The sequence below is a fragment of the Microcebus murinus genome, chromosome 7 (genome assembly GCF_040939455.1).
Source record: "Microcebus murinus isolate Inina chromosome 7, M.murinus_Inina_mat1.0, whole genome shotgun sequence".
Classification (NCBI taxonomy): domain Eukaryota; kingdom Metazoa; phylum Chordata; class Mammalia; order Primates; family Cheirogaleidae; genus Microcebus; species Microcebus murinus.
The window spans coordinates 32,773,689-32,787,221 of record NC_134110.1 but is presented as its reverse complement, the minus strand read 5'-3'; the positions used below and the strand labels follow the sequence as shown (position 1 = coordinate 32,787,221).

The following is a 13,533-nucleotide window of genomic DNA, read 5'->3' as shown; positions in this document are numbered from 1 at the left end:
ACCCTGGACATGTCAATTCTTGTAATAGTTCCCATTATTATTTTCTTGTGCTTGTCTTTGAAATAGAGAGAGGCTTAACATTGAGAAACATTTCTCCTTCAGAGTTTCCTCATTCTCTTTTCTCTCTCCTGTTCTATATTTCTTTCTTTCTCCTCCTTTTGTTCTCTTCTGTCTTCTTTTTTCTCCCTCCCTCTCATTTTTTCTTTCCTTTCCCCCTTTTCCTTTGCCTTCCTCTCTTTTCACCCTCTTCCACCTAGGATCATAGTTCACTACTCTCCTTCCTGAGATGCAGTTCCAGTCAGTCCTCCCCGGGGTTCCCTATGGGGGCAGACCAGCTCAAACCCACGTGGTTTATCAACCCCGACAGGAACTTTTGGGGGCATGCGCTTCCACATGTGGCCACTAGGGGGTGCGTGCGCAATGTCTGTAGGGTTTTTTAGCTGCTGGAAGACAGAACCAGGATGGCCCGTTTCTCTGCTGCAAAAAGAGAGCGAACAAGAGGAACTGAACTTTCCACCCACCAGATAGCAAGAAGGGGGTATAGACTTGCAAGGCATAAGGATTCAGGGACAGAAGGATAGGTGTCTTCAGGTATGTCAGTGGCTAGGCTGGAAGGTCCGATTCCGCTGGTCCTCAGATTGGGTGGAAGGGGTGTGTGTGTGTGTGTGTGTGTGTGCGCGCACGCACGTGCACAGGCGTCCAGTTTTCCACTTAGTATTCATACCTCTGGGTCGCTTAAAGTTTCTGAGAAACAGTTTCCTCATCTCTAAAAACTCGTGGCTTGTCAGCTACCTGATCTTTGAGTTTCCTTCCAGCTATATTTCTAAACCTTGAATGCAGGAGAGAGAGCCACTCACAGATCACGTAGTCCTCGTAGTCCTCTGTGAAGGCATTCCAGGTCTGCGCTGGCCTCTGCACTCTGTGAAGGCTCCCAGCTTTGAAGAGTGTCTCCCTCCCCTCCCCGACTTGTGTTAAGCCTTTTCAGCCATAGTCCCAAGTTTTGAAAATGTATTTCCTGCTGTAACTGATGGGAGTCAGGGATCAGAGTGAACATTCTTGGTGTCTTCCTCCTTGACACATAAATGACTGATTTCTAGGTAAGGGTATGCCATCTTTTGGTGCCTGTCTTCCATGACAAACTCATTGGCCTCTGGTAACTGGGGAGCAGTGCTGTTAGGGGACTGCATTTCAGGAGAAATGGACCCAGAATGAATGTTCAGTGCTTGCTCTGAACTGATCGCCGGACCATGCACCTGGGCTGTGGAGGTGAGCAGGTGCTGAGGACAGAATGGAGGCGAAGGGTCCATAGGTGACCAGGACCTGATGCACTAAGTATGAACAGAAGCACAAACAACACTGGTGGAGTGGACAGGAGGGAGAGTCAAAAAGCTTTAAAAATACACTAGTGCCTATAATTCAGTTTAAATTTTACAATCATCCTGTGAAGTTGGCATCCTCCTCTCCCTGTGCTCAGAGAGGTCGAGTGGCTGACTCAAGATTGCCCAGCTAGTAAGCAGCAGAACCTTAGGCCAAACTAAGGTCTCTTTGGCCCTTGGCAGAGTCAGACTTGGACTTCACATCAGGGCACTGCAAGGTCTTGGGGTAATTTGAAAAGGAAGGTGAAACTTGTAGCATGAGCAGCAATTCTGTGCAAATGTGAAAACTATTTTGTTTTCCTACATTTCCCTATGTTCTGTGTGTCTCCTGATGACACTGAGTTGCACCGACTGCCTTACTGAAGTTAGTGTTGTAAAGGTCAGGCAAGTATCTGTCTTTCCCCAGGAGCGAGTAGGTGGGCAGAGAGGAATCAGGTGGGAACTCTGATAGTGCCATGATGGTAGTGGGCTGGAGCGGCAGGGACTTGCAGTGGTTCCTGAGATGGCTCTATGGTGTTGGGCAAGGTTAGTTTGGGAAGTGCCTTTTGTCTCTGGGGCTAAGAAGCCAGTCACAGATGTGGATTTGAAGGGAAAGAGCAGATAGAATTCCTTATTGCAGCTCAGGGCCTTCAGTCCAGGGAAGCCACACACTATGTGGATGCCCCTGGCCTTAAGGGACTTTGGAGACATCTGTTTTGTCCATGGTTATGTCCCCTGTACCCAGAGTAGTCTCTACAGTATGTGCTCAGTGAGTGCTGGTATATTCTGGAGAGATCTCTGGCCTGGAATCCCAAAGACCTGAGTTTGAGCACTATCTGCAGCTGCTTGCAGAAAAACCACCACCTTTCCCAAGACCCGATTTTCTCATTTTCAAAAAGAGCAGAGGGTTAGCACCATGCAGGATCTCATGAAGACCAGCAGAGTGAGTAGCAAGGTGTGGAAGTGCCCCACAGCCAAGGACTCAGCCAGGTTGGTGGGTGGGGACAATTTCCTGAGCATCTCACAGAGACATTCATCTCCCTCCTCCCCAGAGGACCTCACATGGGCACTGACAGTGCTTAGCACCTGTCTTCTTGGAAGGTTCTGGAAGAAGGCAGGTCCAGAACAGAAGATTCAGTGCCTTTGCTGTCAGTTTCTCAATGTACAGCCCTCCTCCCCAGCTGCTGGCAGGGCATCTCTGCCAACTGCTCAGGATTAGGGGAGGGATGGAGAGCTAGTCACCAGTGTCCCAGATCACTACCTGGGAAGGCAGATCCAGGAAGGAAGAGAAGGGGGCCGAGTCTCAATCAGGTGGTCTTGGGCTTCTCTATTGACAACTCTGGGACCTTACACAACATATTAAACTACTCTGAGCCTCAGTTTCCTGGTTTTTAAGTGGTGATAAATAGAATCTTCCCTGCACAGTGTTGAGAGAACAGTAGTGAATGCAAAGCTGTGAGCATGAAGCCTGGCACTTAGTAAATGCTTAACAATGACAGTGATTCCTCAAGGTTAGCACTGTTACTGGTGCAGAAGGTCTGAATGGAAGATGCAAAGGGAGAAGAGCTGTTAGAAAGGAGAGAGCCCAAGATCAAGTGTTCAGAAGGAGCAGCGGAGCTCCTGGGCCCTGTTCTGTTTCCCTGGGCTCATCCCACATACTCCCTATCCCCTTCCTCCCTTTTTAAGCAGCTATAGGAAATCACACCCTAGCATGTGATGCAAGAACATAAGCCAGAGGTATGTACTTCCATTCAGTTGTAAAAGAAGACATTGCCCCATGAATCCTTCCAACTGCCCTCCAGGACTGCTGGTATAATCCTGGTTTTGGAGGTGTGGATTTGTAAGCTTACTTAAGTAATTGGGGTGACACAGTGAGTCAGGTGGCAGCAGGGAATGCAGTCAACCACAATCCTGCTCTACCAGCCTGACTGTGGGTCCCAGGTCAGAAAGAGAGGTATGTTGGTGACAAGTCCACTCAGTATGCTGGGGTTATGCTCCATGTCCAGCAGCAAGGATACCACAGGTTGGTGTTTGCCAGCTGTCCCAGGTAGCTATGGCTGAAGAGAAGGCAAGCAAGGTTCAGAAGGCCCAGAAAGCAGCCATGCAGGGGGAATAAACCCAAAACAAAGAACAGCTAAGTATTTATTATACACTGGATACTGTTAGGGCATTTTTTCATGAGTTAACATACTTAATCCTAATGACCCTCTGATGAAATAGGTTCCATTGTCATATCCACTTGAAAGATGAGGAAACTGAGGCACAGAGAGGTGAAGAAACTTGCCCAAGGATCACAGCTAGTGAGTAGCAGAGCCAGAATTTCAAGTCCAGAGGCCATGCATTTAACTGTTTCATTTTACTGCCCTTGCAAGTTTAGACCAAAGAGAGACTTGAGGAAGATTCTTATCTGGGACTCTGAAATGGCACTTCATGTGGGAGTCAGGTCAGTCTGAGGTGGAGTACAGGTGAGTGCTTGAGAGTAAGGTCAGTGGTACAGGGCCTGGGACTTAGAGCTCCTGACATTGCTACTTTCACCACCTCTGGTTGTAGAGCTGCCTTCATTTGCATTTAGAGTAGGTGGTTGCTTGGTTTTGGAGGGGGGTACTGTGAGGACTTGACTCCAGGTTATTGGCTTGAGTGGCATGCCATTGACTTATTCTTTCAGTGAACATTTCTGGTGTCCCCCACACCTGCCTGCCCCATGCACCAGGCTCCATGGATCTCCCCCCCAAAAAACAAAACTCCAACTCTGCCCCTGAGATGCTCATGGCCTAATTGCAGCTGTGAATGACCTCTTACATTGCTGAGGGCCGCAAAGAAGTGATCAGCTTTGCTGAGGAAGTCCTGGAAGGCTGTCCAGGGAAGGTGACATTGAGGACAGGAATTGAGGTGGGAGTTTAAAGGCAAGACAAACACTTTGAGTCCTTGGCTTGCTGGGGGACATTTACTACACCTGCTTTCAGAAATCTGAAAAGGGCTTGGGGAGCATTTGCTGGGCGATTGGGGAGGAGGCGGAGAGGGACAGAGGGCATCGCCACCTGAACGCGGTGTGTCCAGGGGACTCCCCCAGGAGGGGACGGGCTCCTGCACGGCTCACTCATCCGTGTCCAGGCACAGCCGGTTTATGGCCAAAGAGAATGACAATCCAGTAGCAAGTCGAGATGACAAAGACGCCCAGAAGGGCACGCGCTTTTATGTAACCGACCTCTGAGCAAGAGGGTCTCGGGAGGTTGGAGCTCAAAGCTCGCGCGCCGAGGAAGGACGGCGCCCCAGCGTTATTTTCGTGTAAATACTAGAGAAAGGCAACGCGACTTAAGTTAGAGAAGTCCGGGGAGCTTTAAAGAGCAGGGCGGTTCGCTCCCTTGCCTTCCCCCGGAGCCTGGCTGGGGCGAGCCCGGGTCGCCCTTCCTGGCTCGGTCCTCCTCCCCTCTTCCGAGGATCGCTCGCTGGGTAACCTTGGGCGAGCCACTTGACCTCTTTGGGCCTCAGTTTCGCAGTCTGTGCGTCGGGCAATGCCATTATAGCGTCGTGGGGCTCCCCAGTCGACCCGCGGAGCCAGAAAAGGGAGCCGGGCACGCGGGAGGCGCCCCGGGACCGCCCGCTCCCCGCGCGTACCCCGCGCGCCCCTGAGGACCAGGGCGCAGCCTGGAGCTGCCCCACGAGGCGGCGCGCGCCACGGCGGTCAGGCGCCAGCGCGCAGGCGCGGCCCGGCGGGGCGGGGCACGCGCGGGCGGGGGCGGGGGCGGGGCGGGACGGGCGGCGGGCACCGGGCGCTTGGCGCGGTGGCTCAGAGTGCGCGGGGCGGCGCGCGGCGTGCGGGTGGCGGCTGCAGCTCCGGCGCCGGCGCGGGCTGGCGGGGCTCGCCCGGGATTGCCTCAGGGTAGCCGAGCGCGCCGCGCTGTCCGGCCTGAGGGCCCGCCTGACCGAGCCGGTGCGCGCCCGCTCCTCCTCGGCCCGCGCCCGGAGCGCGGGGGGCCGCCGGCGCTGGGCACTCGGCGGTCACCGGGGATCGGGGCTGAGCGGCCGGATCCCGCCCCTGTGCCGCCGCCGCCGCCCGGCCGCCCGCCCGGCTTGGCCGCCGCCGCGGCGTCTGGCCCCGGGGTCCGCGCTGCTGGGGGCGCGGGCGGGGTCGGGGGTTGCCGGGCGGCCGCTGCCCGCGCGCCTCGAGTCCGCGTTCCGGGCCCCGGGCGGCCGGCGAGCATGGAGGAGAAGTACCTGCCGGAGCTGATGGCGGAAAAGGACTCCCTGGACCCCTCCTTCACGCACGCTCTGCGGCTGGTGAACCAAGGTGAGGGCGCGCCGGCCGTTAACCGCCGGCCCTCGGCGGTTTGGGGCCAGGGGACGGAGGAGGGTCGGGGACTGGGTGGAAGTGCGAGGGGCTTGGGGGACGCAGCTGTGGGGGCTGACTGGAAGTAGACATGGGGAGACGGGAGGTTCCCGGGTAGCAATTCGGCGACATTTGGATGGGACCTGGGAGAATGTGGGACACCTGGGGGGAAGACGGAGATGCGCATTTGGGGGACTTGGGAAGGAAGGAGAAGGCTGGGGCATATGGATGGGACTTGAAGGAGACCTTTGGGGACTCAGGGATACCCAGGGGAAACTTCTGGATGGGGGACGGTGAAGATCTGAGGGCTTTGTTAGAGAGGAGCTTGAATTATCTCATTGGAGGGGAGAGTAGGGGGACTGGGGAACTAGGGTGTTTGGTTTGTCTAAGGAATTGGCGAAAGAGCTGGCGGAAAAATGGAAGGACTTGAGGGAATCAGATGCAGAAGAGGTGAAGGGAACAGGTGCTTGGATTGTTCGTGAAGTTTGGGGACCTTGGAAGAGGTTTGGGATCAGACCCCAGCACTCCGAGGAGAAGAACCCAGCGGTCCCAGGGGAAGAGCCCGGTTCCCTCTCCCAGCATCTGTTTCTCTTATGTTCAAGCTCTAAGAGCCCCAGCCCTGCGCTCTGCCTCCTTGGCGGTGGGCAGCTCCTGCCAAGCCTTGCCTGCTGGCCGTCGGAAAAGTGAGCGGGGGAGAAGAGACTGGCAAAAAAGCCCTTTTCTTGGCTTGCCTGTCCTCTCTTTGGGAAGCGCTGGGCGGGTGACCCTCATTGGTGGCTGACTTGTGGTTCAGAACATTGGTGAAGCAGTCTTTGTCATTTTCACATTACTCCGACCAGCTCAGGGTGTGAAAGGTCCTGGGAAGTACTAGACCCCAGGGATTACAGGGGTTTATGGAGGCACCCTACCCAGGGCATATTCCCCTGGCTTGCGTCTCCTCTGGCTTCCTGAATAATCTGCTGAGATGGACGGTAAATTAAGCCCTTCTTCCTGGGAGCAGTCCTCTACTCCTAGATCTGGAGTAGTGTTTCAGAGGAAGATGGGTTTGGGGGCCACTGGCCTGTTTTTTTCTCTGGGAAATGGCAGAAACATTATCTGGTCAGATCTCTTACCTTTTGCATGAATCACTTTGTGCAGCGACAGTCTGAGGTTCCCTAGATGAATCCTGTCTGCTGCTCTTAATGCTGGCCCTGGCTCTTTTATTGTTGGAAGTGAAAGATGAGGCAGACATATTCTATTTGTATATAGATACGTATATTTTAAAGTAGCGACCTCCGGTATTCGCCTATTGCAACCAGTTCTTTGGAGTAGGGTGTGTGTGTGTTGTCGACTGATGGTGGTGGTGGTGGAGAGACTCTTACTGTTCCCAAGAATTTGAGCATATTTGAATTGTTGAGCAGAAATAGATTTACAGAGCTCCCCCATCTTATTTTAATTACATGCTTATTTTCATTTCTTTAATAAAATAAGCTTCTGAAAAAGTAATGAGCACTCGTTCCTAAATTAAGGGAAAGGAATTTGAGTTTTATTCACGTGCTCTTCTGAACAGTTCTACAGTTAGGTTTGTACTCTTTGCTCTTCATGTTTTACATATATCTTTTGTTGCCTGCTGGGCTGTCATCTCTGTAAAAGAAATTTCTTTGTACATTGTGTGAAATCAGTGGTATTAGAAATATTCTGGACTATGGAATCAAGTGCATTTTTCCTAATAAAGAATCTGAATCAAAGTTACGTTGTGCTCAATTAAGGAAGCAGTTTAACTAAAAGTGTAGAGAGTTATCTTATTTTAAAAGTCAGAATTATTTTTGTGCCATGTTGTCGTAGTATTGTATTGCTAACACATTCAAAATTCTTTTGGTATCTGTGTTTTTACTAGTGTTAATGACTTGTAGTTACTTGAAATAGATATTTATGGGGAAATGTTGCCATTTAGTATTTTTTGGATGTTAAACTTGATTACCTTACTTTTCATAAAAAATGAAGTACATTTCTCAACATGGGAATGAAGAAAGGTGTTAATCAGATGCTTGTATTACTGTTAGTTTAGATTACTTCAGCCTAAAATGATTTTTTCTTAAATCACAGGCTGATATCGAGAATGCAGAGCTTTATCATTTAAAATATTAATTATGCTCTGTTATGTAATTCCAAAATTACAAGTGCCTTTCCAAAACATAGTGTCTTAAGTCTGAAATTAAGTGATTGTGAGGAAGCTTTGATTTTAAATCTGATAACCATCCTGTTATTTGCTATATGAAAGCTATTTATTCTTATTTCTCTATCTTTGTGACTATTTGCCTATAAGGAAACTATTTTTTCAGAGGTTATTCTGAATCTCGGCACTGGAATTGGTATTCCTGCACTAAACTGCACAGAGATGATGGGTCAGTATTACAAGCCTTTATTTTATTGTAGCATGACATGTAATGGCTATATTGTATGGTTAATACATCCCAAGGTTAACAGTACCTTATGTTTGCATAGTATTTGGAAGTTTCCAAGGCACTAGTTTAATCCTCATACTTGTATCCCTTGAGACAGATATTGGTGTCTCCATTTTTCAGGAAGGGAACTGAGGACCCTAGCTACATAAGCTTATAGGCAGCTGAGATTTAATTTGAACTCAAGTTTTATGTCTCTGAGGCCATTGTTCTTTCTACTTATGCTTTCCCAAAAAGATGGAATGAAACACTTCTCACATGCTGATTTAAAACCTTGCAAAAAATATAATTAATGTGATTATTTCTGGTTGACTTAAATATAAGGGAAATAATATGTTTCCTTTAGGAAGACTTATCTTGATTTTTTTTTTTTTTTTAAAGTTTCTTTCTCTACTTGTCTTCTTTGAAGAAGCAGACATTCCTGGTAGAGTTATCTTACAGGATTTTTTTTTTTTTTTTTTTTTTTTTTTTTTTTTTTTGAGACAGAGTCTCGCTTTGTTGTCCAGGCTAGAGTGAGTGCCGTGGCGTCAGCCTAGCTCACAGCAACCTCAAACTCCTGGGCTCCAGTGATCCTTCTGCCTCAGCCTCCCGAGTAGCTGGGACTACAGGCATGCGCCACCATGCCCGGCTAATTTTTTTTTATATATATATCAGTTGGCCAATTAATTTCTTTCTATTTATAGTAGAGACGGGGTCTCGCTCTTGCTCAGGCTGGTTTTGAACTCCTGACCTTGAGCAATCCGCCCGCCTCGGCCTCCCAAGAGCTAGGATTACAGGCGTGAGCCACAGCGCCCGGCCTATCTTACAGGATTTTAATGGGCAGACCAAGAGACACTTTTGAATTAAAGCCCTCCTGTGACCAGTATATAAGCTTAATAATCAACACATTACAATAATGAAACAGTTTATAAATGAGGTATAGTCGTCTTTAAAAGTTCAGTATTTGTAAACAGTGATCAATTTCCTAGCTGAATTACTTTTTTTCTAATAATCTTTAATAAGAACTTGAGCTAGGATGACATAAAGAGGTACACTCCTATATAGTGTAGATTGGCTTTTATACTTTTTGCAGACGTGTGTTTTGTGGTAGGCATTAGTTACTGATTTTATTTTTATTTTCCTAAGATAACTGGTTCCCTTTCTCTCAGACCCCAAATATTGAATTTGTTTCTCTAACAAAAGTAATGGGTCATTGTGTATTTGATGTTAAAATTCAAAGAAAATAGGCTTTGATGCTCTTCCCTTCGCCCTCCTCCCAGCCCCCCACTAGTGCCTGTAGGGTGAATTGATATTGCAGTTTCTTGCCAGGGAGGTTAATTGGAGATGAAAGTAGTGTTGCATATTTTATATTATATTTGCTAGTAAGGGATGTGCTGACTCTTACTGAAAAACATCTTCAGAAATGTCCTGTGCATTATAATTTAATCTAGCCCTCCGATAGATATTGGTTTGGATAGTTTTCAATCTAAGCCAAGTAATCATTAAATAAGATTATATAACACTATATTTTTAATTATCTGGTATAATGTATGGATTGGTGGCTGGTGCACTGCCAAGTTATATTTAGTTGTTGGTTACAAGAGGAAGTGGAGCAGAGGATTCAATATTAAGGTGGTCTATTTGTGTCCAGATTGATAAAGTTTTTTGTTGGTATTTCAAAATATTATTCACACTGTATCAATTTTTCAAGTATCAGGCCTCTTAGCATGACTTAGGATATATGTGAGAGATGCAGATGTATTAAGGGAGGATCATTTCTTTACCCTATGTGCATCTCTTTGAAATCCATAAACCCTGATGGTTTAAAATTCCAATTTTGGGGACTCCTTTTGGAAAATTTTCTGATTTGCTTGAATGACATCAGACCTGTAAAGTGAGATAGTAAGAATGAGAGTTGCAGAATTATATTTAGGTGAGGTGCCTTCATGCTGTAGTGTATAAGTCTCTGCTTCCTCCAGATGAGGATGTGGTTATTTAGTTTTTAGTTTGTAATTATTTTTCTTTGGCTTATCACTTTTTTTTTGAGACAGAGTCTCACTCTGTTGCCTGGGCTAGAGTGCTGTGGTGTCAGCCTAGCTCACAGCAACCTCAGACTCCTGGGCTCAAGCAGTCCTCCTGCCTCAGCCTCCAGCCTGTAGATGGGACTACAGGCACGCACCACCATGCCCGGCTATGTTTTTCTATTTTTAGTTGTTTGGGTAATTTCTTTCTATTTTTATTAGAGATGGGGTCTCGCTCTTGTTCAGGTTGGTCTCGAACTCCTGAGCTCAAGCAATCCTCGTGCCTTGGCCTCCCAGAGTGCTGGGATTACAGGGGTGAGCCACCCCGCCTGGCCAGTTTTTTTTGTTTGTTTGTAAAATGAATGGGATGACTCACAATTTCAGATAAACCATTTCTGAGTTCTGTATAGTGTATTAGGAATCAAAGTGGTATAGTGATTGTATGTTACAGTGTTTTGATGTTTGGACATTAGTGACATGCTTATTAAACACCTGCAATGCCAGTTATTTGTGCTCGGTGCTAGGGATAGAGAGGAAAGCCACAGTCCCTCCACCCCTGAGAAACTCTTGCTCTCATCTGGGTTAGTTTGAGAATGAGTTTTAAGTTTATTAGATGCTTTAGATTTCCTAAATTAGCCTATGGACATTTTTGAGGCACTTTTCTGTGCTAGGTCATGTTTGTAATCTTAGTACGGGTAACAGCGCAGAGATGGAGAGGTTATTAGCCCAATTTTTCAGTTGTAGAAACCAAGACTCTGACAACTAAAGTGACTTGCCCAAGGTGACATACTAATAAAGTGTCAGAGTGAAGGTTCAAGCCTTATTCTTTTCCAAGTCCGCTGTTATTTTCACCATGCCATATTGACCCTTAGAGGTATAAAGTTATTGGTCAAACTGTGATGGTACATTGTAATGATGTACATAGTTAATGACAGAAGGAGAATGTAAACCTGGGCCTTTAGGTAATGTGCAGTTCGTTATTTTCTGTAGCCTGTACTAAATTGGAAGATAAATTATAGAACATCTGTTTTCATACTTCACCTTTCAGTCTGCTCTGAGATATCTCCTCTGACCTCTTCCCTGCCTCCAGAATGGGTTAGATTGTCCATTTTCTGGTCTCTCGCATCACTGGGTGCTTACCTCTTAGGGTGTGATCTTGTTTGGATCTCTTTGTCTTCCCTGGTCCGGTGTGAGCTTCTTGGGAGGCAAGGCCTGGTCTTTCATCTGTGTGTATCTGTAGCACCTAGCTTGATTCTTGGCATGTAGCCCTTGGGAACTCCATTCTTCCTTTCAATATTACGTTGTAATCATCATACAGTTAGAAGAATTAGAAACTATATTTGGAGTTCACCAGTCAGTAAAGAGCTTTGTTCCTTAACACTTTAGAGCACCTGAATTGGGGGTGGGGATGACGTCTCTAACAGCTCTGCATGTATCAGTGGAAGAAGGTTTTGAGTGAAATGCAGTGTTAAGCAGAACATCCCAGTGCTCTTTAAATGTGGTAGAACAGTAGGGGTCCTTCTTTAGGAGATAATGAGAAGGATCTGTCAGATCTGTTTTGAATTAGATGTTTATTTACTTTTATTCTTTCTTGAGGAACTTATTAAGTCAGTGTAGTCTAATACAATTAGCTCTCCTTCTCTAAACTCCTAATGAGATTTCTTATTATAGATTAAAAACAAAATTTTGGAGGCCCTTGTCACATGCCAAATAAGCCTTTTACCTGAAGGAGTTAATCTGCAATCTATATACAAAAGGGAAACCAAAGCCAAAGGAACAGTTGAAATTGCAAATTGAATGCCAACATTAACTTTGATATCAAAAGACCCATTTGCCTGTTGTCACCGGTCCCACTGAGTTAAGATACAATGGCTTACATTTTTTTTATCAAAACAATAGAACTAGAGTATTCCTTAGCATTGGGGATAATGATTATAATAAAAGCTACCAAATTGAGGGCCTCTTCAGTGCCAGGTGCTTTCTGTGCATTATCTCTCATCCCCACAAGATCTTGCAAGGTAGGTGGTTTTTCTCCCCTGCCTACTTCCTTTGTTTTTTTCCAAATGAGGCCTCAAAAATATAATGTAATTCGCCCAGTCAAGGTGCACAGCTTGTAAGTTGAAATTTCAGGCTGAAATTTTAAATCAAGTCTGCAGTGTTTTGATAAGATACTTTAAGAAAAGAGATTAAAGGACAGAACTCAACATTGTTGTTTTTAAATAAAAGTTTCATTATAGCAGAAGCCCCTTAGGAATTTTTACTGGTGATGAATTTTTTAAAAGAAGTTCCTGAAAATGTGTTTTACCAAAAAGGCAAGCTCACTTTTTTTCCTGTGCTTTCCAGCAATATTTTCCAGTCTTCAGTAGGCATCAAGGTCAGGAGTTTTAATTATGTATATATTTCAATGGTCAAAGAGAAAATAGAAAAACATTCTGTATGGGGAATTCATAAGTGAAATTCTTGGTAAAGTTCTTTCTTGAAGAGGTGCAGAGCTCCTTGTATTTTAATACTTTGTTTATCACAGAAACAGTTGGTCGAGAGTATGGTATCCGGGATTTGTAGTCAGTTTACAATATATTTAGAAACTCTCCATTCTCTAAATATAGGGTCAAAGAAGAAAAAAAGTGTCAAGAAAATAAAAAAATACAGTCCTACTGATAATGGTTTTGGCTTTCTGGAAGAGTGGAATATGTTTAAATACACTTACCTTGCAGTTGCTAATAATAATAATAGCTATCATTTATCAAGAGCCTTTTCTGGTTTATATGCTTTATGTACATTATTTCATTTAATTTTTCCGACAGTCTTAAAAGAGTAATTCATTTTACCATATTTTACAGCTGAGAAAACTGAGGTCAGGAAAGTCAAATAATTTGCTCAAGGTCATATTGCTAGTAAGTGGTGAGCCAGAATTCAGAGCCTTGTCTGCCCAACTCCAGGACCCTATGCAGTTTACCTATGAGCACCAGATAGAAGCTTTCACTGTGTCTGGCTTTACATGTTTAACTTTTGTGAGGAATTGCTATTATGCAGCTCTTCAAGTTAAATGCCTGGTATTGGATGAGTCATCTGGTGAGCTACATACTGTGCAGAGGGACAGGCAGTGTCATGGCAAAATGGCATAAGAATTGTCTGACCAAGGCCAGCTTGGTCATTGTGGTGGATGGCATTTACTTGGGAAACAGCGTTTTTTAACAAAGGGACAAGCTGGTGCAGAAAGAGCCATGTGATTAAGGAAGGTGACCACTTTCTAATCTGTGACCCTGTGCAAATTACTTGATTTCTTGGAGCCACAGTTTTCCCCATCTGTAAAATTGAGGACCTTGTACCTTTGTAGGGTTGCTGTTTTAGATATAAGTACAGTGTCTAACACATAATAGGTGCTTAATAAACATTACCTGCTATTTTTG

At 46.0% G+C, this 13,533-nt stretch overlaps 1 protein-coding gene across 3 annotated transcripts in view; it reads left to right on the top strand.

Annotated features, from left to right (window-relative positions):
• Positions 1 to 5,125: 5,125 nt before the first annotated feature.
• Positions 5,126 to 13,533, top strand: part of KHDRBS3 (KH RNA binding domain containing, signal transduction associated 3) — a 192,238-nt gene continuing 183,830 nt past the window's right edge. For 2 of the 3 annotated variants that reach the window (XR_012920138.1, XM_020289028.2), the window contains exon 1: positions 5,126 to 5,643. Coding sequence is in view for 2 of the 3 variants with exons in the window: in XM_020289028.2 (XP_020144617.1) it covers positions 5,556 to 5,643 (88 nt within the window). In the remaining variant the exon portion in view is untranslated. Of the gene's footprint in view, positions 5,644 to 5,850; positions 6,654 to 13,533 lie in introns of those variants that run through there. The other variant, XM_076005000.1, reaches the window with a different exon arrangement.